The sequence below is a fragment of the Salvelinus namaycush genome, chromosome 8, assembly GCF_016432855.1.
Source record: "Salvelinus namaycush isolate Seneca chromosome 8, SaNama_1.0, whole genome shotgun sequence".
Lineage (NCBI taxonomy): Eukaryota > Metazoa > Chordata > Actinopteri > Salmoniformes > Salmonidae > Salvelinus > Salvelinus namaycush.
The window spans coordinates 14,071,989-14,096,234 of NC_052314.1; the positions used below are offsets into that span (position 1 = coordinate 14,071,989).

Below are 24,246 nucleotides of genomic sequence, written 5' to 3' on the forward strand. Positions count from 1 at the left end.
AGAAAACATGTTTTAATTGAAATTGGGCTGCCTGAGTAAACGCAGCCTTAGACTTAGACCAACAGTAGGTTGATATACTTTACCTTAAAACCAGGAACACAGATAACGTGGGCAGTGTTTATTATAGCCTTGAAGTCCACCTTTTGGTATTTTTTACCAGTTTCCGTCTTTGTACAGCAAAACATGTAATAATTATTGATTGGGCTTACATGCCACTGTGATAGAAACCCGAAGCTCTTTACAGTGTAAGTGGGAAACACCACCCTAACCCCACTTAGCCTACATACTCTTGAAATAAGTGCACCCATTTCAAGTCCCATCTTCTTCAACTTCATTGAGAAACATTCCATTGTTAGTTAGTACTTCAACATTAATGAACTGAAATGATCTGTCTTTGAACATACTGCCTTCTAGTTCATTCCAGCAGCATGTTTCTCTTTGGCTTTTGCTTGTCTTTCCCATGGTGGCATTAACTCATCTTTGTGCTGACAACTTGAGAACACCATTGAATTGATAACCTTTACTCACCCAAGTGAGTTTTTTTTTCCTGTCTAAGGTTATGCATCTGTTGAAGATCAAGAGTGTGACATATTACTACTAGAATGAAAGGGTTGTAGGGAAACAAACAACTTTGCTCTATCAAATAGAATAACTCTGTGCTTGGAATGGAATCCATTAGCTAGCTAATTTTAGATGAGTAGCAAAAGTTAGCTATTAGATATCTCGAAAAGAAAAGACAACATCCTTTTGCGACAAACTTTTGTCCTTTTTCAATGTTAGGAACTTTAGTGACGTTGACAATTCTTGTTCCCGAATGTATTTAGTTACTTGGTCCTCAAACGAACTCGAGAAATACAGTGCCTTCAAAAAGAATTCACACCCCTTTACTTTTTACACATGTTGTGTTACAGCCTGAATTAAACATTTATTACATTTAGATATTTGGTCACTGGCCTACACATAATACCCCATAATGTCAAAGTGGAATTATGTTTTATAAATGTTTTACAAATTCATTTAAAGTTGAAATGTCTTGAGTCAATAAATATTCAACCCCTTTGTTATGTCAAGCCTAAATAAGTTCAGGAGTAAACAATGTGCTTAACAAGTCACATAATGAGTTGCACGGACTCACTTTGTGTGCAATAATAGTGTTTAACATGATTTTTTGAATGACTACCTCATCTCTGTACCCACACATACAATTATCTGTAAGGTCCCTCAGTCGAGCAATGAATTTCAAACACATTCCACTGTCTTGCAAAGGGCAGCTATTGGTAGATGGGTAAAAATTAATAAAAAAGCAGACATTGAATATCTCTTTGAGCATAGTGAAGTTATTCATTACACTTTCAATACAACTACATCAATACAACCAGCCACTACAAAGACATAGGCTTCCTTCCTAACTCAGTTGCCCAGAGAGAAAGGAAACCGCTAAGGGATATACTACAATGAGGCCAATGGTGACATTCCAGACTTTAATGGCTGTGATAGAAAACTGAGGATGGATCAACAACATTGTAGTTACATTACTGAGTACCACTCTCCATATTTTCAAGCATAGTGGTGGCTGCATCATGGTATGGGTATGCTTGTAATCATTAAGGACTGGGGGGAGGGGGGGATTAATGGAATGGTATTAAGCACAGGCAAAATCCTAGAGGAAAACCTGGTTCTGTCTGCTTTCCACCAGACACTGGGAGAGGAATTCATCTTTCAGCAGGACTATAACCTAAAACACAAGGCCAAATCTACACTGGAGTTGCTTACCAAGAAGATGTTTCTTAGTGGGAGAGATACAGTTTTGACATAAATCTACTTGAAAATCTATTGCAAGACTTTAAAATAGTTGTCTAGCAATGACCAACAATCAATTTGACAGCTTGAAAAATAATGGGCAAATGTTGCACAATCCAGGTGTGCACAGCTCTTAGAGACCTACCCAGAAAGACACAGCTGTGCTTCTACAAAGTATTGACTCAGGGGTGTGAATACTTATGTAAATTAGATATTTCTCTATTACATTTGTATTAAATTTGCAAACATTTCTTAAAACATGCTTTCACTTTTCATTATGAGGTATTGTGTGTAGATGGGTGAGAATAAAATTATTGAATCCATTTGGAATACAAGCTGTAACATGTGGAATAAGTAATGGGGTATGAATACTTTCTGAAGGCACTGTTTAGATAGGTAAACTGACAACTTCTCGAAAACAATATGCACGCTTCAATGGGGCAGAAGACCGGTGTGTTGTGATTCTAGATGGCCAGTTAGCTACCAACAATGACAAGAAACTGCCATGTGGGGAATCGTAAGTGACTCGTTTAATCTTGTCCTTAACACCATGTCTTGTTTTGAGATATTTTGTCGGATTTCATGTTAGGTGCTCCTTTTGCACATTTATTTGTGTCACACTCCCTCATCTGATTGGTCGAGTAGGTGGGCCTTCTGACTTTGTGACTGTGGGAACTAGTGACGACCTGAGGTGTCTCACTTCATCTTCTGTCTCTGGTATTGCTCTAGCGTCGATCACAATGGGCTTGTTCGACATTGCTACTGACAGACTGATCTACAAATAACCTTGCACCATACACAACTACTCGTTATCATTTGTAGATCAGTCAGTCACAATTTACCGATGATACATTACGGTTTTGATCATGTCGAACACGGCCTCTGAGCTAATATGGTCAAATAACCGCGAAAGTAGTAGAAAACACTTTTTTGCTGTATCGCCACTCTGCACTGAGATGCAGTGCCTTAGACCGCTGCTCCACTCAGGAGCCCCAACATGGATGCATTTTATATCGTTATGTTTGAAACTTACCTGAGAACTCATTTTTATCATCGTTTTATTACAGGTATAACAATTGTAGTATGACATGTTCATATATTAGTCTCAATAGATCACATTAAGAACAAAAATCAAGCAACCTGATCTGTTAAGTATGATATGTGAAGGGTATTTCCATCTTAAACTTCAGTTCAGTGCCAAAAATAGATTACAACAGTTTCTTCATACTGTAGCTAGTCATCTTCAATTACAGATAGCAGATTCAAGCAGAGGTATCTACTATATGCGAGTTGTGCTCAATTTCATTCAACAATAGTCCAAAACATTTAATTTGATCATCAAACCAGGTGGATACAATATTTATTTAAATCATAATCTTCACTCTCATTTTCTTCAATAGAGATTATTTTTCAGGGGAGATGGCTGTGGTACTGTACATATTTTTACTCAAATAATACAAACATTGGCACCAAAACAATACTATAAATGTGCAGTCTTGCTTCCAGTTCTCCTTTCGTCCTCTTTCCCTGTGTGTAATATACATTAGAAGTCACTAGGTGGAGCCCATGGACAAAAAACAAATCCCGCTCATGCAGCTGTCTAAAATGAAACTAAATCAAAACAAGCAAGCACTAGTAATATGAGATGAAAAACAACAATTTCTCATGCATTGTCTTGACATTTGGCTCCTCTTGTACATCCAGATATACCACAATGAAGGTTCCCACCCTCTGCTCCTCTCTTTCACATAACACAGTGGTATAGTTCACTCCAGCTCCCAAGCCAACTCTTCCACATTAGTTTCAGTGGGCAAGCAACCCGCCCAGTGCTTCTTTGGGTCCTGACAGACAATCTTATTGTGCTTGCAGCTTACAGAGGAGCTTGTCCATGGTTGGGGTGTTGTTGGCCTATAGTGGTTCTGTCCACAGGGCTGTCTCAGTCTTTGACCAGCCGGTAAATATGGTGCTGGGCTCCATGCTCACTAGTAGACACCTCAAAGACATAGGCTATACACAGCAGGGTCTCCAGTGTGTCCCTGTTGATCACAACCTGCAGAGACAGACCCACATGCACAGTCCTTTTACACCACTAGCTATAATACTACTACACACATTTCTCAAAAATATACATTTTTAAGCAATACAAATGATTTATTATTTTGCATACAGGTCGGTCTCATCTCTCACTGACAGAGTGGTACAAGCAATTACACAAAAGCGAACTGTCAAAATGCATGAGCTCCTTTTGAGAACAATACTTTCACCATATCATTGTCCTATCCCTAAAAGAAGCACTTGATGCATAATACATAGCATTGATACATGTGTGTGTGCAGCTCATGTTTAATATGGGCTAAATCAGCCCATTGAGAACCTAATAACATGTTGCGATGTGATCTGCTGTGTGGGTTCAATATGGTCATTGTGTCTGGACTGCAGTTGCCAATGGAATGGACAGTGAGTTTGAACCCTTATATTGATGACCACATTGTTACTATGGTGGTACTCTCCTTGCTCCCGTTTCCCATTCCTTGCTCTCAATCTCTTCTGCATTGAAAACTCTTCAAGCAGGTGGTTGACAAGTGAACAGTTGTCTGCTACAATATTTTAAATGATAGCTGGTAATTATGTGTGCGCCTTTACCTGTAGGATGGTGAAGTTCTCCAGTACACTGTTCATCATGTACTTCTCTGGCAGGTGTTTGAGCTTGTGGATGAAGTTGATCATGTATTCACACAGTGGGGACCGGTGGATCCTGAACACATACCGCCCATTCTCAAACCGCGCATACTCCGTCTGGGGACACACACAATGTATCCAATATATGATATACTGTATGTTCAATATACCAGGACAGGGTCCTAGAGATATCACATTAAAAATGCATTATAACACCTCATAGATGAAATGAAAGGTATGTCATATGTACCTGATAGATAACACTAATTATAAACTGGGTGGTTCGAGCCCTGAATGCCGATTGGCTGACAGTCGTGGTATATCAGGCAGTATACTACGGGTATGACAAAACATTTATTTTGAATGATCTAATTACGTTGGTAACCAGTTTATAAAGCAATAAGGCACCTCGGGTGTTTGTGGTATATGGTCAATATACCACAGCTAAGGCCTGTATCCAGGCACTCCGTGTTGCGTCGTGCTTAAGAACAACCCTTAGCCGTGGTATATTGGCCATATACCACAAACACCCGAGGTACCTTATTGCTTAAATATAGTCTATAGATAATAGCTACCATAATCACTGTTGAATGTCATTACATTATAGTAGATGACTGGCCTGGCTTCCCCTCAATATCCGTGTGAATATGTGTATGTGTTTGAGTGTTGTACAACACATCTCTGTAGGGATAACAGTGATGCTGTGGTGGACAGGCAACACAGAACAATGGTGTTCTGTCCCAAATGGCATCCTATTCCCTATAGTGTGCACTACTTTTGACCAGGACCTATAGGGCTCTGGCCAAAAGTAGTGCACTAACTAGGGAATAGGGTGCCATTTGGGACACGCACCGTGAGTCAGGGTGAGGAGTGTAAGTGTTGTCTTGTGATGGTCTGTTCTGGACCACAGAGCAGTGAATAGTGAGTTGAATCCATCACAGCCACTGGTTGGGTTATTATTCATTCTCAGAGGGAAAATAACCACAGTCATTGACCTCAAATGTTGACCCCGCCTATCAGTTCAACTGTCAATCATTCAAATCCCCTTATATTTTAGTACCAGGTCAAATTCTTACCTGGTTAAATAAGTCTACCAGCATAGTAGAACCTGTGTTCTATCAGCAGTCAAGAGTCAGTGAAGTGTGGAGAGATAACAGGTCTAAAACATCTATTTTTTTATGCCAATCCTGGACCCAAAGCTCTACATAATCCATATCCATTTCTGTTACTGTATCTACTGTACCTAGTCTTTATCTGCATCTATGGTATGTATTTCTTAGTTGTTTTTTTACAAGTACTTTTTAGTCTCTACTGATGGCGCTAGAGTAATCCTTCTGGTGTCTCTCTCACCTCTACTTTCTCCACCACCTGCTTTCCGAAGGAGCAGACCTTGGTGGAGGAGGTGATGATCATGTTCTCAGAGCTCTCGTACTGACTGGACACGCCGTAGAAGAAACCTCTGTCTTCCTGCAGGTTGGCACTCAGATCAGCCTGCACAGAGAGAGAGGAACCACACAGTCAACAACAACAGAACAGCCTGCACAGAGAGAGAGGAACCACACAGTCAACAACAACAGAACAACCTGCACAGAGAGAGAGGAACCACACAGTCAACAACAACAGAACAACCTGCACAGAGAGAGAGGAGCCACACAGTCAACAACAACCTCCCCCCCGCTATCTTTTATTGAACAGATAGGACAGTACAGGAAAGACAGGAGGAGGTCCACACAGACCACACACAACCTGTCAGTCTTAGCAAGAGGATAAGGCATTGTTCGAACAACCTGCAACCTGCCAGTCTAAGACGAGACACATTTTCAGTTCTGGACAGTTCAATCAAGAACCTCAACAGAAATCTACTTCAGTCGTTATACATCAAGCTTTCTTTCAGTAATGTCCGGTTCTTCTAATTTAATAGACTTTGTTTCAAGGAACAGGGAAAAGTGCATGTGTGTCTGTTGGCTTTCTGAAACGTGTTACCCAAAATGTGTGATGGCTCAACAAAGCCTGCGACTAACGCTCTGCAAAGCCAAGCAGCATCTATTGGCCTGGCCTGTGTTGACTTAATTTAGGCTGCCAATCCCGCCTCTGCATTCCCAAGATGCTGTGTCTAGCTGTGGCGTTAGTGCCAGACGGGACTCTCTCTTCGTCAGGTGCATCCAACTTCATGTCTGTCTAAGGCAGAATCTGCCCCTAGTCACCGATACTGGGTCAGATATATTTTTATCCCTCCTAATGGTTAAGGGAATGATGGGGGTGAGGGTAATCTGATGCTATATAATATTTTACATCGAGATGAGGCGTCATCTCTGTCATGGTAGAGGAGTACAGACACGGAGGGCTTTACCTTTTCCCCTCTCAGGCCCTTGTCTCCTAATGGGCCATTAATACAGCGCTCAGCCTCTCTTCATCGCCCCGCTCCTCGTCTTCATCCCTCGCTCCTGTGATTCTCTCATTTGTCTTCATCCCCGGGGCCCAGTGACCCTCCCCGAACCTGCGCTCCCCACTTCCCTAACAGCCTGCGAGGGAATTCATCCAATTATAATCAACAGCCCTCAATTGGCTGATTAGATCAGCCAGGCCGGGCTCCTGTGTAACAATTTACAAGGGCCGGCTCAAATCGGATTCTCCGGGCACTTCAAAGGCGCGAGACAATCCGTTAGGACAGGGCCACGGGCGCTGTGGGGAGAAGGCAGGGCCGGTCGGGGAGCTGGAAATTCAATCTAGAATGCCATAGCTTTGGAGACGGGCCAGCAGCCTGTCACCGTCACCATGACAACTAGCCAGAGCCTCAGGACACCCCCAAGTCATGCCCGGGTGGCTGGCTGGCCGCCTCGAATGAACTGGGTTTTCTTTCTCACTTTATGAAGGAGGAAGAAGGAAACGAGGTATAAGTCACCTCAGATAAGGTTGCTGTATTTTTATTTATTTTTTGCACTCAGCGTGGCTGTTGAAATGTCCAGATGTTGGTTGGTTGTTTGTCTGTGTGTGTGTTTTGTCATGGGTGTCATGAGGGTTGGAGAGCCCCCTCCGTACAATCAGACCCACTATAATAAGATATGTTGAGGTGATGCATCTGGCACTAGCAGCAGTCATATGGGCTTGTTTCTCCAGTCAGTCCGGGATAGCTGCATACAGTGCCTTCAGAAAGTATTCATAACCCTTGACGTTCCACATTTTGCCGCTACAGCCTGAATTTAAACTGGATTAAATAGATTTCTGTCACCCACCTACACACAATACCCCATAATGACAAAGGAAAAACATGTTTTTTGAAGTTTCTGCAAATGTATTGAACATGAAATACAGAAATCTCTGATTTACATATTTATTCACAACCCTGAGTCAATACATGTTAGAATCACCTTTGGCAGCGATTACAGCTGTGAGTCTTTCTGGGTAAAGAATTATTCAAGCTCTGTCAAGTTGGTTATTGATCATTGCTAGACAGACATTTTCAAGTCTTGCCATTTATTTACATGCCGATTTAAGTCAAAACTGTAACTAGGTCGCTCAGGAACATTCAATGTTGTCTTGATAAGCAACTCCAGTGTATATTTGGCCTTGTGTTTAAGGTTATTGTCCTGCTGAAAGGTGAATGTCTCTTAGTGTCTGTTGGAAAGCAGACGGAACAAGGATTTTGCCCGTGCTTAGCGCTATTCCATTTCTTTTTGTTGTAAAAATAACTCACTAGTCCTTGCCAATGACAAGCATACCCATAACATGATGCAGCCACCACCATGCTTAAAAATGTGAAGAGTGGTACTCAGTGATGTGTTATGTAGTATTTTCCCCAAACACAACACTTTGTATTCAGGACAAAAAGTTCATTTCTTTGCCACATTTTTTGCAGTATTACTTTAGTGCCTTATTGCAAACAGGATGCATGTTTTGGAATATTTTTATTATGTACAGGCTTCCTTCCTTTCGCTCTGTCAATTAGGTTAGTATTGTGGAGTAACTACAATGTTGATCCATCCTCAGTTTTCTCCTATCAAAACCATTCAACTGTTTTAAAGTCGCCATTGGCCTTATGGTGAAATCCCTGAGTGTTTTTCCTTCCTCTCTGGCAACGGAGTTAAGGATGCCTGTATCTTTGTAGTGACTGGGTGTATTGATAAACCATCCAAAGTGTAACTAATAACTTCATCATGCTCAAAGGGATATTCAATGTCTGCTTTTTTAAAATTTATACCCATCTACCAATAGGTGTCCTTCTTTGCGAGGCATTGGAAAACCTCTTGTCTTTGTGGTTGAATCTGTGTTTGAAATTCACTGCCTGACTGAGGAACATTTCTGATAATTGTATGTGTGGGGTGCAGACATGTGGTAGTCAAAAAAAAAGAAAAGTTAAACATTATTGCACACAGAGTGAGTCTATACAACTTATGTGACTTGTTAAGCACATTTTTACTCATGAACTTATTTAGGCTTGACATAACAAAGGGGTTGAATACTTATTGACTCTGGACATATCAGCTTTTCATTTGTAATTAATTTACAAGAATTTATAAAAACATAATTCCACTTTGACATGAGGTATTGTATGTAGGCCAGTGACACAAAATCTAAATTTAATCAATTTTAAATTCAGGCTGTAACACAACAAAATGAGGAAAAAATTAAGGGGTGTGAATACTTTCTGAAGGTACTATATGTCATGGGTGCCGGAGTCTATCAGAGCTTTGACATGAAGTAAGCGGGTGTCATATTGATGAAAGGCTTGTTGGACACAATGGGTTTCTGTCACTCACTGATGTGTTTTCTCGCTCTACAATAAATAACTTCACAAAAGAGCATGTGAGGGTGACTAACACATCATGTACAAGCCAACTAGGGGAGAAATCATAATGGAATATAGAGTTGGGATGTAAAGGTGTGACTGGAAACATGATAATCAAGCTCTGAAAATCTCCATTCTGTAGAATAGAGCCTGTATAAGTTGTGTTTCTGAAGTAAGTTATCCACATGGCAAAGAAGTGGTCAGAGGAGATGGACACAGTGGACTCTGTTCTCTCTCTCATGTCCTTTTCTAACTACCCCTGCATCCCAGCTCCTCGTAACACTACACACACACTTTTCTCCCTTACACTCTCTCTCTCAGAGGGACCTATAAATAAGTGGATCCAGCCTAATAGCGAGGGGACAGGTGCCCAGGCTCAGATTTCCCCAGTGAAAGAGAAGCCCTGCCACTCTCGCACCAAAGGCTGCGGTCACACACGCTACAATGTGCCCTCTACCCACTGTACCCATGGGCAGAATACAGCCAGGTCTTAATCAATGCCTTAATTTCCTTCAAACTGAAATCGTTACTAAATTCCTTTAGCTCCAGTGCTAAAGTTATCCCAACACCTAACACATTTATGTCATTAACTACTGAGGAGAGTGCTACAAAAACCTTTACCTTACAAAATACTCTCTCAGTTCGCCTTTTGTGCTGCGACTAATTCTTTGTTTCGAGTCCCTTTCCATGATTCTATTCAGAAAGCAGAGACTCACCCACACACACTACAATGTGCCCACTAACACACACCTCTGATTTGATTCTGCTTGGACTCACCCAGAACTTGACGAGAAAGAAAGTGTCTGGCTGCCCCTTCTCAAACAGCTCCTTCAGCCCTCCCTTCTTCTCAGGGAACTTATCGTATATCTGCCGGATGTCCACTGCCTCCAGGTAAGGGTCACTGAAGGTGGGGTTGGACTGACCGATGTGCACAAACAGGTGCTTGTTAAACTGGAAAACAGAGAGAGAGAGATGTTGATTACTTTCAGAGCACTGATTCAGTTCATGGTCAAGATGCATGATGTTATGGTGTGAGGAAGTTCACATTACAGCTTTAGGGAAAGGGTTGGATGAAAAGGAGGAGATATTGTTTTTCTTTATGTCTCAAACTTTTACATTGATGAGCACTGAAAGTGTCCCTATCAACTAAGTGAGATGAATATGAATGTGGAGGCTTAATAGGCAGGGTGAGTGGCTACTAAATTACTACTCACGGTCTCTGGGTCCTGAGGCTGCTCCAGGAAGGCAGAGAACTCCAGCATGCGGAGCTTGGAGCTGGCGATACTCCGCCCCTGCCACGGGGGGGCGCCCGGTGACATGGACAGGCCTGCCATGCTCTCATAGCCTGAAGAAGAGAAGGGGGGTGGCGCAGAGTAACAGAACATACCATAGGTTTGAAAAATGTTGTTGCATACTGTCAGTTTCTCTGAGCTCTTTTGGAGCTCTTCGTCACTTGCAGACCATGACAACGTCTGTCGACACATGGGGACATGAAGGGAAGCTGAGAAAACCCACCTGTTATGGGGGGTGGGCCGGACGTCTGCATGGCGTAACTCTGCTGGGAAAAGGGCTTAATGCTGGAGAGACAAGACAGGCAGTAGACACATTACACCCTGACCCCTCGCACACACATGACTAGACCGGCAGACCCTTAAACACACTGGGGGCTCAGGTTCATTAACGAAAGTGCCGTTTAAATAAACCTGTTAAGATGTTACTCTGTCACATTCAGTTTTGACAGATTGTGATTTCTATTTATTCAGTGGCAGTAGGCCTATGCCTTTTTATTGACAGTCAGACAGGCTCGCACGCACGCATAGGGAATCATGATATTTTGTCAGCTGGTTATGGTCATGAAAATGGTCATGAAAATGACTGCAGGTCTCGCGGTAATTGACCGTTAATTAATTTAAACATGTTTAGGCCTCCACACATACAAGCCTCTGATGTGCCTTTGGAACATCTACAGTTAAAAGTCTAATAATATACACCATCACAACAAATCCATTATTTATTTTAGGCAGGTTTAAAGAAACATTATGATATGAAGGAAAGGTATTTCAGAAGAACAGAATATGAGTTGGCCTACTGTATGTTATCTGGCTATGCTCCATGATATAGGCTAGTTCATTTAGCTGACAAGATATGCTTATAAGTCCCTTGCCATTACTTTACATTATTTTATAGTAAGAATAATATATTTGAACGTTGAATATAAATAATATTTTTCCCATTCTAGAGCAAGTGCGCATATGAAGTGGTTATGTTGAGCTGAAAAGCGCCCATTTGAAACAGGTCCTGTACGCTAGATTTAGAGTTATTTGGCAACTTTAGTGAAATGACACAAACCTTAGAATGTCTTAGAAGTCAAACGATTTATGGGCGGCATGATGCGACTCTAGGATATTGATGACTGGAAAAAGTCGCAAAAAATGTAGCAGTTGGGATCCTTCTCATTTTAGTGGCAACCATCAAAACTCTGCTTTCACAAAGGATTGCATATAGAAATTCCTGGGCTTATGTCACATTTACTCCTGCTCCCCACCTCGGTGCTCGACGTCGCCGGTCTACTACCCACCGGACCTGGCAACCCATCAATACGCACACCTGCGCCTCATCATTAGTCGCACCTGGACTTCATCACTTCCCTGATCACTCCCGCTTTATCTAGCACTCCGTTGTTGTCACCCATCAGGCAGTATTGTTTCATGTCGAGATAAAACGGGTGTTTGTAGTTTCACTCGATGTTCGTTCATATTAAACTCACCAACTGCACCGGCTTCCTGACTCCCTGCGTCTTCGTTATAGCTTATAAGAATGCCTGTTTCACTCCACACGTCAACCACTTTTTGAGGGCTTGCAGCCACTTGCTGCATGGCAGCTGATATTATGCCCAATTTGGCCAAACTGTATGCCATGGGTTCTCCAACCCTGTTCCTGTAGTTGCCCAGTAGTTAATTAGTAACACGTTTTCACAACAAAACATATTTAATTAATCCGTTGACAGACCCGCTCTCTGCGCGCTTGAGAAAGGAATGAAGGAGGAGATGGAAACGCAGTGGTGAGATATTCTGTACCTGAAGGTAATGTGTCAGCCTATTAATTTCGAAAATAAAAATAATTAGGATATTCAAAATCAAATAAAAACTTACTATAATTTTAGGCTAACTAAGTCGCAGTGCACAATCAATTAACCAACAGCATCGCCTAGGCCTATACGTTCTCTCCTAGACTATACAGAACGTTTGGAGTGTAGCATAAGGTAACCAGTACATCCAGTATGCATAATAATACAGTTCACACTCAAAGGCCATTACTATAATTTTTTACATTTTGGAGCATAGGCTAGACCAATTATGTACCAAATACATCTTAAATCTGTGTTTAAAAAATAATATTTTCCTGCCGTGGGTAATATGCAGTAATTCCTTATTTTTTTATGGTCATGGGCTCAAATTGTGGCCTATGCATAAGCTCTAATAAACTGTCCATTTCGTTGGGTTTGGCTTTGAAACAACATCCACAACGACCATGTTTTCCACTGTTTCAACCTGTTGTTGAACTTTCTTCAAATTGATCGATCACAGTAAGGTGAGTTTCAAAAGCACATACTGTTTTGATAAGTGTTTGATGTGATTTTGCATTGATGTCGGAGTGGTTAGAGAGACAATAGAGCGCTGGGTACCAGGCCATTAGTGACCTGACAGTCGTTAGCGAGTTGGATAGTACCAACGCATGTCCAGAGTGCATAAAAGGAGATTTCCGTGGCTTACCGGTCATGTGGAATTTTACTGTGGTCATGACTCATGACTGCCGGTCTTGCAGAAATATGGTAAACACACACACACACACACACACACACACACACAGGGTTGTAACTTACTCTTCAGGACCGCCATGCCAAAACTGGAAAAAAGAAAACATGGAAACATATTTTATTACATACACTCTACATGACACCACCTCTCCTTCTACTGTATATGTATCCCCCAGTGTTGCTCAAGGACAGGGTGTGTATCTGTCTGCACACACTACTCACGCCACCAGCAGTGGGGTACGGTGGCCTGGACAGCCCCTGCAGAGCCATCTTGTTCTGGAAGGCGGTGGCGGAGATGGTGGCCATACTCTGGAGGGCCTTGTCTTTGGCAGCCTGGTCCTGCAGACACACACAGCAAGGCCCAGGGGTCAGGTCACGCTCTCCATTATAGTCAGCACCCTGTGGGAATACTAGCCTCGTTATGTTGTTTGTTGGGTGGGAAATGAGGGGTGAAAGCCAGGTTGATCATAGGGGCTGGGCTGGGAGGATGGGTGATATTGCAGTCAAGATCCCTGAGGTTGAAAGTAAAGTTTATTGCCTTGGCAGAGGCCAGGGGGTGTTGACAAGTGGCCTATGTCTCTGCTAGAGGTCACAGTGGGAGCTGGGTCGAGCATGTCGGAGGGCTAGCTCTATGCTAATGGTAATGATCAAGGTAGTTTGCGGCTAAATGCTAACAGTAAACAGGTGACATGGTGGCTACCAGAAACAGCAGTCATTCCTGTCTTTGGTATAGCGTTATTGTTCTGTTGTGCGTGTGTCCATCATGCCGACTTGAGCAGTTTCCAACTCATCGAGGATTACCAACACTCTCAGCCACTTAATGCTAGGCCACACGGCACAATCTTGTTCCTAGAACCAGCTGACACAAGGGCATAGCTGAAATATGGGGAGTACATTTGGTAATGTTCTCAGTTACAAGAAAGATGTATTTAAAAAGGCCTGTCAGAGGATGCCTTGTGACCAATGCTGGGCCCTGCCAGCTGTGGCCCAGTGGCCACCGTCCAAGGTGACGGAGAGCTTTGTTGTCGTGTGTGTGTGTGTGTTTGCGTGCATGTCTGCAGTAAGAAATGTAAACTAAGAAAGTGCTAGGGACGGGAGGTTGTTAGGAAAGCTTTCACCCACCAAACAGGAACACTTTTATTGAGATACTTACCAAATGAAATGCCTGGAAGGAACAATACAAAAATGTATTTCTCTCCTGACAAACGCATTTGTTCATATCGTGCACAGCAAGCCTCAGGCCAGGGATGCTGGAGCGTATCCACATTTACTGTGGTCATTTGTAGATATGCATCATAGGACTAAGCATTCCATATTACACCCACGTGAATTAAGGTGGTGCTATTAAATACAACCCACTCTCTGTTTGTATTTGTTTTGTCTCTCCATATTGTTTGTACTGAAATGTAGGAATGGGAACCATTAGAAATTCCACATCGAATTCATGGATATCAAGGCCACGGTATATTGAGTAATTTTTTACATGGAATCAAACTTAAAAATGAGAAGAGAATAACATGGCATGAAGACCATAGGAAGCCTTCCTGATGATCTGAGCTCTGTGGCTTTAGAACAACACCATGGCTACAGCCAAGCAGCACCACACCATGGCTACAGCCAAGCAGCACCACACCATGGCTACAGCCAAGCAGCACCACACCATGGCTACAGCCAAGCAGCACCACACCATGGCTACAGCCAAGCAGCACCACAGCCTCCCCAACAACACAACTTCACACTTTAAAACAGGCTTTTTCAACCTTTTCTTGCCCAGGAAAACCGGTGACCCAGGGACCCCCATCATATGTTAGCAAATAAAATAAGAAAAAACACATCTTGTCTTATCAGGTGAATGGCAAGGAGAGGTAATCAACATCTTAAAATGAATGGAGTTGATCATTTTTTATTATTATTTTGACCTCCCACATCCATATAATTGGAAGAGGAAGTGTAAACTCTAACATAGCCTAGTATTTTCACTAAGAACTAAGTTTAGCTGTTTAGCTGGTTAAATGAAGGTTAGCCGTGTGTTGGCAAAACATTAATCAAGTCAAGAAAGCTTAGGAGCAGCCAGCGGCACTTTCTGCACTGGTAGCGGGGGCTTTTTCAAAGCCCATGTCAGATACTCCCTTGAGTGTAATTGAATCACATCAAATTTTATTTGTCACATGCACCGAATACAAGTGTAGACCTTACAGTGAAATGCTTACTTTACAAGCCCTTAACCAACAATGCAGTTCAGAAAAAAAGTGTTAGTGTTTACTAAAATAAACTGAAGTAAAAAAGAAATAAAGAGAAAAAAAAGAAATGTAAAAATAACAATTTAAGGAGCAACAATAAAAGAACAGTAGCGAGGCTATATAAAGGGGGTACCGGTACAGAGTAAATGTGCAGGGGCACCGGTTAGTCGAGGTAAGTGAGGTAATATGTACATGTAGGTAGAGGTAAAGTGACTATGCATGGTTAACAAACAGAGAGTAGCAGCGTAAAAATGGGTGTGGGGTGGGGACAATGCAAATAGGGTAGCCATTTGATTAGCTGTTCAGGAGTCTAATGGCTTGGGGGTAGAAGCTGTTAAGAAGCCTTTTGGACCTAGACTCAGCGCCAATGAGTTCAATTTGCTCAATATTTGGATTGATAAATAAAGTTGACAACATTAGAAGATATTCTCCTCTTTTCAACGGTAGGTATGTAATACAAAATTCCTTTATTCTATTGTTGCTAGCAATATTCTGTTGCTAGGGATATTTTTATACAAATATTTTTGCGGACCCCCTGCAGTACCTCAGTGGACTCTTAGGGGGGGAGGCAGACCCCAGGTTGAATACCCCTACCTTAAAAACATCAGCCACCAGCACACTACTCCAAATGATCTGCATAGCTAGTGCTGTAGCAGTCATACAATTGGAATGGGTAGAATGGTAGACATTGACATTCCCATTGAAAGCAAGGTCCCTACTGTAACACCATGGTATGTGGCATGGCAGACATTGGAGAGGAGGTTTAGAATGTGGATGACTTGTGTTCTAAAAGGTCGAATTGCTCCGTTATATCGGTGGATCCATGTAAATCTTCAGGAATTTAGAACCTGTTTGATTCGTTTTTCTACCCATTCCATTGCTATGGTACTAGCCCTTCAAGCCAATCCACAATGCAGTGCACAGGTTCAAGATTCAAAAAGGGGGGAGACTCACGTAGCGTACCTTCAGCTTCACCTGGATCTCCCGGGCCTTCCGTCGCGCTAGCACCTGGATGTGACTGGACACCTGGAAGAGAGAGACAGAGGGATAGAGAAAAAGAGAGAGAGATCAGGTCTATGGCAGATGTGCTGTACCAATATGTCACTTATTAAGAATACCAAACTGAATTGTTCATGGCCCTGGCCACTGCTAGACCAGCAGGTGTCCCCCTTCCCTTCTCACTCTACCCTTCCTCAACTCATTGTCAACTCCAACCCCTCTCCCTCTTTCCCCCATCACATCTTCACATAAAGGGACACAGATGGACCCTCTCTCCCTCTCTCTCTATGCAATGCAACATCAGTCAGTGCCAATATGTCAGTCAGTCACTCCATATCAAATCGAGAGCTTGGGACAATAAGGTTCTCTGCATTTTTGGCAAAATGTTATTGACATAGCCTTGTTCAATGTTCTTTGCCTATATAGTACTCTAACTACCCCCAACTCAAGTTCTTAAGTTCAAAATAATAATAGATAAAAATAGCTGACACCATTCAAACCAATGAGGGTTTGGAACTTTAAAGCCAATTATCTCAGAATCATCTTTTTGCAGATAACCTTATAGTCCCAATCTCTTGAAATCCCATGTCCCAGATAGGGTCCAAATCTCTGCCCCATCCAGCCCTCTACAGTGTCCTCTCTGCCGTAAAGATCCTGTATTGCTCTGCTTCTTGCTCTCCTAATGAGGCTGGGCTATGTGCTAGGTGAAGTGGTGAAGAAACACACTGTCGTCTGATCCTATAGCATCTGTGCATTGGGCCCCATCCCTCTAAATCACTCGAGAGAGAGAGAGACCCATTTCAGCATGAGAACGGGGTTGGGGCTCGGGAATGTGTAGGAGTGACGGCAGCATAATTTCCTGCTGTCATGGCTTTCCCCTAGCCCTCTCTGGGTTTTTTCCAGCTCCTGATTGGAGACAGCTTGGACAGACATGGAGTGAGTGGGTTGTTTAAGGGGTGCACATGGTTTGGGAGAAAGGGCAGGAAACATATAGGGGAAAAGTGGAGTGGTGTTACGAAACCCACCTGCTTTCTTGTCCGCGTCTTCCCTGTGCGTAGCTTGATGTACCGTGCTATCAGCTCGTTTCGTCCTGAAAGAGCCAGCACATTGACATTTTAGTTTTGACATAAAAAAAATGATTTGCATTAAGAAAATGTAAAGTTATTCAATATATAATGAGATTTGTGGATTTGTTTACATGCAAAGTTTGATTTAGTTTATTAGTTCATAGTGATATGTCCAACAGTGTAAATCCTTGTTGAATGTATGTAAATGCAACAGGCTTGGCATGGTGTCAGTAGGAGGATAGGTCAGCTAGGGGATGATGAGGTACTGCTAACTTATCATCAGCATGTTGGACGTGGTTGGCTAGGAAAATCAGCTGTAGAGGTGGGAGGGGTGTCTGAGTCTGTGCTAATGTGTCCTGTATGTGTTTGTATTGGTGTAAGTGTGTGTGTGTGTATGTAGATGTGTTATCAGTAAAAGTGTGTATTTGTGTAAACGCAAGTGTGTGGGTGTGTATGTGCAAGTACGTACATGTGTGTGCAACAGCACTAGTGTGTGTGTGTGTGTGTGCTTGCCCTGGTCTGTGTACCCTGTGGGGCTGGTGCTGCTGAAAGATAGGCCACATTGGCTGAGCAGGTGAAGGGGTATAGCAGCCATGCGATCCCAGGCCGGGCTCGGAGGAGACACCACAGCCACAGAGAGTGACGAAGGAGGCCTGGCCTGGAGAGGCAGCTGGTCTGTGTGTGTCAATGTTTATAGAATACGCCTGCAGTAAATCTTAGGCTTGTTCCTCCATCAAGGCTTTGGTTACAGGGCAAAGGACTTGGTTCAATGGTCATGTGGCCTCTCACCTCTTTCCCTGGCCTTGTACACACATGCACACACACGTACAGTACCATTCAAAAGTTTGGACACACCTTCTCATTCAAGGGTTTTTATTTTTTATTATTTTCTACATTATAATAGAATAATACTGAAGACATCAAAACTATGACATAACACATATGGAATCATGTAGTAACCAAAAAAGTGTTAAACAAATCAAAATATATTTTATATTTGAGATTCTTCAAAATAGCCACCCTTTGCCTTGATGACAGCTTTGCACACTCTTGGCATTCTCTCAACCAGCTTGAGATAGTTTGGGATGAGTTGGACCGCAAAGTGAAGGAAAAGCAGTAAACAAGTGCTCAGCATATGTGGGAACTCCGTCAAGACTGTTAGAAAAGCATTCCAGGTGAAGCTGGTTGAGAGAATGCCAAGAGTGTGCAAAGCTGTCATCAAGGCAAAGGGTGTCTATTTTGAAGAATCTAAAATATATTTTGTTTAACACTTTTTTGGTTACTACATTATTCCATATGTTATTTTATAGTTTTGATGTCTTCACCATTATTGTACAATGTAGAAAATAGTACAGATAAAGAAAAACCCTTGAATGAGTAGGTGTCCAAACTTTTGACTGGTACTATATGCACACACAAAAACACACACTCAGCGTGCCTCCCAGCTGTAGAAGAGTCAAGTTTGCACCACCTCTTAAACACTGTAATTTTTCCCTGTCACACCACATCTCCATGTGAATTAACACAGAGAGAGATCAGTCACGCAACACAACGTGGAACAACCAGCATAATATTTTCCTCACATAGTGATGCTTGGGTCAGAAAACCCGACCCTACCCCGTCTGAACCAATCAGAATGCCCGGTTACGTCGAGGAAGGAGCCCAGAAACACTGGCAGGCAATACAAGTTTCAGCTTGCACCAGAGCCCTGGTGAAAAGTAATGCACTATATAGGGAATAGAGTGCCATTTGGGACACAACCTCCGAATGGAATGCACAACATAGTTTCTCCAGCTCTCTTCTGAGCCTCCTTGCTGGGGATAAGGTTCTAGCAGACGGTGTTTGTTCCGACATACAGTAACTTTCCACTAATCAATCTCTAACAGTGTTAAAGTTTAATAGGGGCCTAGTCCACTGCAGGCAAATTTACGACTTATGAAAGTGGCAGCTGTTAGCATTAGAGGGCGTTGCGGTGAATTTGGCGGTGATGGTTTTCTGTGAAGTGGCGGAATGTTCACAAAAGAGTTTAAATTAAGGAGGGCGATTGTAACCTCTTTATATATACACACACACACACACACACACACAGCTGTAGGGCTCCCTTTGTGTCATGCTTTTATGGATTTAAAACTTTCTCTCAGTCTCCTTATGTCTCCACAAACAGTCCAGTCACGGCACTCATTCACTCTGAATCTTATTTTCATTTCCGGGCTGGAACTGCTCAAGCGTTCAGTGTTTATCAGAAGATGCGCTCGCTCGCCAATTGTTTGAGCACCTCAATGCATATTTCTTTAATCCCTTTGGATTTAAAAAAGTGTTCCACATTTCTTGTGCACTTTGCAGTTGCTGACTGAAAGCAGGCAAATACTTTTTGCAAGGTCACTGTGAAGACTTGGCGAGGTCTCTGGGGTGACTTGGCGAGGTCTCTGGGGTGACTTGGCGAGGTCTCTGGGGTGACTTGGCGAGGTCTCTGGGGTGACTTGGCGAGGTCTCTGGGGTGACTTGGCGAGGTCTCTGGGGTGACTTGGCGAGGTCTCTGGGGTGACTTGGCGAGGTCTCTGGGGTGACTTGGCGAGGTCTCTGGGGTGACTTGAGTGGAATCTAGATTTTTGGCATTGTGCTTATAAAATAATTTGAGCCAAGATTCGGCATTATGTTCAAACTGTCACACAGTCTCTACACACATGACATCCTCCCAGTCCACTCAGCCCATTCAAAATTAGCATCCTGTATTTGTTACCATTAAACCTAGTCATTAATGAGCTGTTAAGAAGCTGGTGTTCATGTGTTTACAATGCATTGGGAAAGTAGTCGGACCCCTTGACTTTTTCCACATTTTGTTACGTTACAGCCTTATTTTAAAATTGATGAAATAGTTTTTTCTCCTCATCAATCTACACACAATACCCGATAATGACAAAGCAAAAACAGTTTAGACATTTTTGCAAATGTATTAAAAATACAAAACTGATATCAAATTTACATAAGTATTCAGACCCTTTACTCAGTACTTTGTTGAAGTACCTCTGGCAGTGATTACAGCCTTGAGTCTTCTTGGGTATGATGCTACAAGCATGGCACACCTGTATTTGGGGAATTTTTCCCATTATTCTCTGCAGATCCTCTCAAGCTTTGTCAGGTTGGATGGGGAGCGTCGCTGCACAGCTATTTTCAGGTCTCCAGAGATGATTGATCGGGTTTAAGTCTGGGCTCTGACATTGAGACTTGTCCCGGAGCTTCTTGTGCGTTGTCTTGGCTGTGTGCTTAGGGCCGTTGTCGTGTTGGAAGGTGAACCTTAGCCCCAGTCTGAGGTCCTGAGTGCTCTGGAGCAGGTTTTCATCAAAGATCTCTCTGTACTTTGCTCCGTTCATCTTTGCCTCGATCCTGACCAGTCTCCCAATCCCTGAAAAACTTCCCCATAGCATGATGCTGCCACCACCATGCTTCACCGTAGGGATGGTGCCAGGTTTCCTCCAGACGTGATGCTTGGCATTCAGGCCAAAGAGTTCAAGCTTGGTTTCATCAGACCAGAGAATCTTGATTCTCATGGTTTGAGAGTCCTCTGGGTGCCTTTTGGCAAACTCCAAACGGGCTGTCATGTGTCTTTTACTGAGCAGTGGCTTCCGTCGGGCCACTCTACCACAAAGGCCTGATTGGTGGAGTGCTGCAGAGATGGTTGTCCTTTTGGAAGGTTCTCCCATCTCCACAGAGGAACTCTGGAGCTCTGTCAGAGTGACCTTCGGGTTCTTGGTCACCTCCCTGACCAAGTCCATTCTCCCCCGATTGCTCAGTTCTTCCATTTAAGAATGATGGAGACCACTGTGTTCTTGGGGACCTTCAATGCTGCAGAAATATTTTGGTACCCTTCCCCAGATCTGTGGTTCGACACAATCCTGTCTGAGCTCTAAGGACAATTCCTTTGACCTCATGGCTTGGTTATTGCTATGACATGCACTGTCAACTGTGGGACCTTATATAGACAGGTGTGTGCCTTTCCAAATCATGTCCAATCAATTGAATTTACCACAGGTGGACTCCAATCAAGTTGTAAAAACATCTCAAGAACGATCAATGGAAACAGAATGCACCTGAGCTCAATTTCGAGTCTCATAACAAAGTGTCTAAATACTTATGTAAATAAGGTATTTCTGTTTTATGTTTTTTATAAATGTGCAAAAATTTCTAAAACCCTGTTTTCGCTTTGTCATTATAGGGTATTATGTGTAGATTGTGTCGATTTTTATTTAATTCATTTTAGAATAAGGCTGTAACGTAACAAAGTGGAAAAAGTCAAGCAGTTTGAATACTTTCCGAATGCACTATATATCAGATGTCCCTGCCACTCCCAGAAATGGACGGGTGGTATGATTTAAAAATTATCCAGACAGATCAGAGACACTGAGAAGTAGTCATTCAGTAGCCCCATGATGAGGTCATCATCGTGTGATCGTGTGACTGTGTCAACTGAATGGGTGGTGTCTAGACTCCAGAGGGGGCGACGGAGCAGCAGACCCTGTCCTTGGCCAACTCAGGGGTTTAGGTCAGGTAGGTTAGAGACTGGGATCAGGAAATAGGATCCACGTTCTCCAGAGCAGAGCAGTGACCGACTCTGGGAACGCAGCTGGTCTAGAGATCATCTGGAAGCGCCAAGAAACACCCTTGGTCCCCCACCCTCACATCCTCAGGGAAAGGTCAGAGGGGTTAGCGGTGGGTGCAGGATGTGTCACGCGAAGGTGCAGGTGCAACCCTCCCCTCCATCCCTGTCATAAATCTGCCTCCTCTCACAAGGCAGGGTTCCTCTCTGGCCCTGAACGGTCAGTCCCTGCTCTCTGTGTTCTCTCCTTCCCAGAGCATTCCTCACATACCAACACCCTGACTGCCCTGCCTGCTGCAGCACTGGGCCTGCATCTGTTCTCTCTGCTGCCTGCCCCATGGGGGCATACTGGGTTATTGTGTGTGTGTATTTGTACTTGTGTGTGCGCACGCAGCTACACCCCTTGACCTCTGTGTACAAACACTCACACCCTCATGACGCTAGAGGACATCCACTCACACCATAGCACATAGCCATCCCAGCCTCGCTAGCCACTCCAGACTCCAGCACAGACGACAACAGAGGACCCAGCTTCTTACGTCTACTCTCCATCTATTCTGAACAGTGGCGTTCCATGGGATCGACATGAGGCCAAACATGCCAGCCACTTTGTAACACACAAACCATCTCTGTTAGACAGAGAGCACACGCGCACACATACAGCAAGCCCCTTTCTGAACACACATCTGCCAGCCGTACGGCTTCCGACAGCCTCTCTGTCTCTGGGCGATAACTAAGGTCAGATTTAGGCCGCAGGCAGGAATGTGTTGGCAGGGTGCGATTTCCCCTCGGATAGGATAACTAGCCGAGCGATGTGGAGTGGTGGCGTGGAGACTCCTGACACAGGCCCGTCTCTGAAGCCACTGGCTAGCTCACTTCTCTCTTACTGACACTATCTGCTATGGCGCTGTCCATGCAAAGCTGTTCACTGTCAGTCCTGGAGGGCCAAAACACTTCTGGTTTTCATCCTCTTCTTCTAATAAGGGACTGATTCAGACCTGGGACACCAGGTGAGTGCAATTAACCACCAGGTAGAAACAAAAAACAGAAGCGTTTTGGCCGTCCAGGACCGGAATCGAACAGTCGTGCTGTAAAGACTTAGACCGGGATTCAAAGATACAGTATGTGAACATTGCGTTTCAAAGGTGAACTCACTGTAACAGCAGCAGCTGACTGTTTACTCTGTTTCATTTGAATCCATACAGAACTGTATCTCTCCACCGGTTACATAATATTATAAACTGGGTGGTTCGAGCCCTGAATGCTGATTCGCTGACAGTCGTGGTATATCAGACCGTATACCACGGGTATGACAAAACATTTATTTTCACTGCTCTAACCAGTTCATAATAGCAATAAGGCATATGGGGGTTTGTGATATATGGCCAAAATACTACGGCTAAGGGCTGTGTCCAGGCACTCCGCATTTCATCGTGCATAAAAACAGCCCTTAGCCGTGGTATATTGGCCATATATCGCACCTCCTCAGGCCTTATTGCTTAAATATTCTCTCCAACTCCTCGCCTGTTTGAATAGGTCCGAGAAGTAATCAGTGATTTACTCCTATTGGACAGGTGTAAGCAAGGGCAAGGGGTTTCTTTACGTAGCTTCTATCTATCTACAGTTGAAGTCGTACGTTTACATACACCTTAGCCAAATAAATTTAAACTCAGTTTTTCACAATTCCTGACATTTAATCCTTGTAAAAATTCCATGTCTTAGGTCAGTTAGGATCACCACTTTATTTTAAGAATGTGTAATGTCAGAATAATAGTAGAGAGAATGATTTATTTCAGCTTTTATTTCTTTCATCAAATTCCCTGTGGGTCAGAAGTTTACATACACTCAATTAGTATTTGGTAACATTGCCTTTAAATTGTTTAACTTGGGTCATACGTTTCGGGTAGCCTTCCACAAGCTTCCCACAATAAGTTGTGTGATTTTTGACCCAATCCTCCATTACAGAGCTGGTGTAACTGAGTCAGGTTTGTAGGCCTTGCTTGCACACGCCTTTTCAGTTCTGCCCACAGATTTTCGATAGGATTGAGGTCAGGGCTTTGTGATGGCCACTCCAATACCTTGACTTTGTTGTCCTTAAGCCATTTTGCCACAACTTTGGAAGTATGCTTGGGGTCATGACCCATTTGCCACGAAGATTTAACTTCTTGACTGATGTCTTGAGATGTTGCTTCAATATATCTACATAATTGTCCTTCCTCATGATGCCATCTATTTTGTGAAGTGCACCAGTCCCTCCTGCAGCA

General features: G+C 43.2%; 1 protein-coding gene across 1 annotated transcript in view; it reads right to left on the reverse strand.

Annotated features, from left to right (window-relative positions):
* Positions 1-2,843: 2,843 nt before the first annotated feature.
* Positions 2,844-24,246, reverse strand: part of LOC120052022 (transcriptional enhancer factor TEF-3-like) — a gene marked incomplete at its 5' end in the record, with an annotated part of 44,575 nt that continues 23,172 nt past the window's right edge. Inside the window, 10 exons of the mRNA XM_038998891.1 lie at positions 2,844-3,850; positions 4,444-4,596; positions 5,830-5,970; positions 10,043-10,216; positions 10,480-10,610; positions 10,781-10,842; positions 13,149-13,171; positions 13,305-13,421; positions 16,277-16,348; positions 17,347-17,411. Of these exons, the coding sequence (XP_038854819.1) occupies positions 3,737-3,850; positions 4,444-4,596; positions 5,830-5,970; positions 10,043-10,216; positions 10,480-10,610; positions 10,781-10,842; positions 13,149-13,171; positions 13,305-13,421; positions 16,277-16,348; positions 17,347-17,411 (1,052 nt within the window). The remainder of the gene's footprint in view (positions 3,851-4,443; positions 4,597-5,829; positions 5,971-10,042; positions 10,217-10,479; positions 10,611-10,780; positions 10,843-13,148; positions 13,172-13,304; positions 13,422-16,276; positions 16,349-17,346; positions 17,412-24,246) is intronic.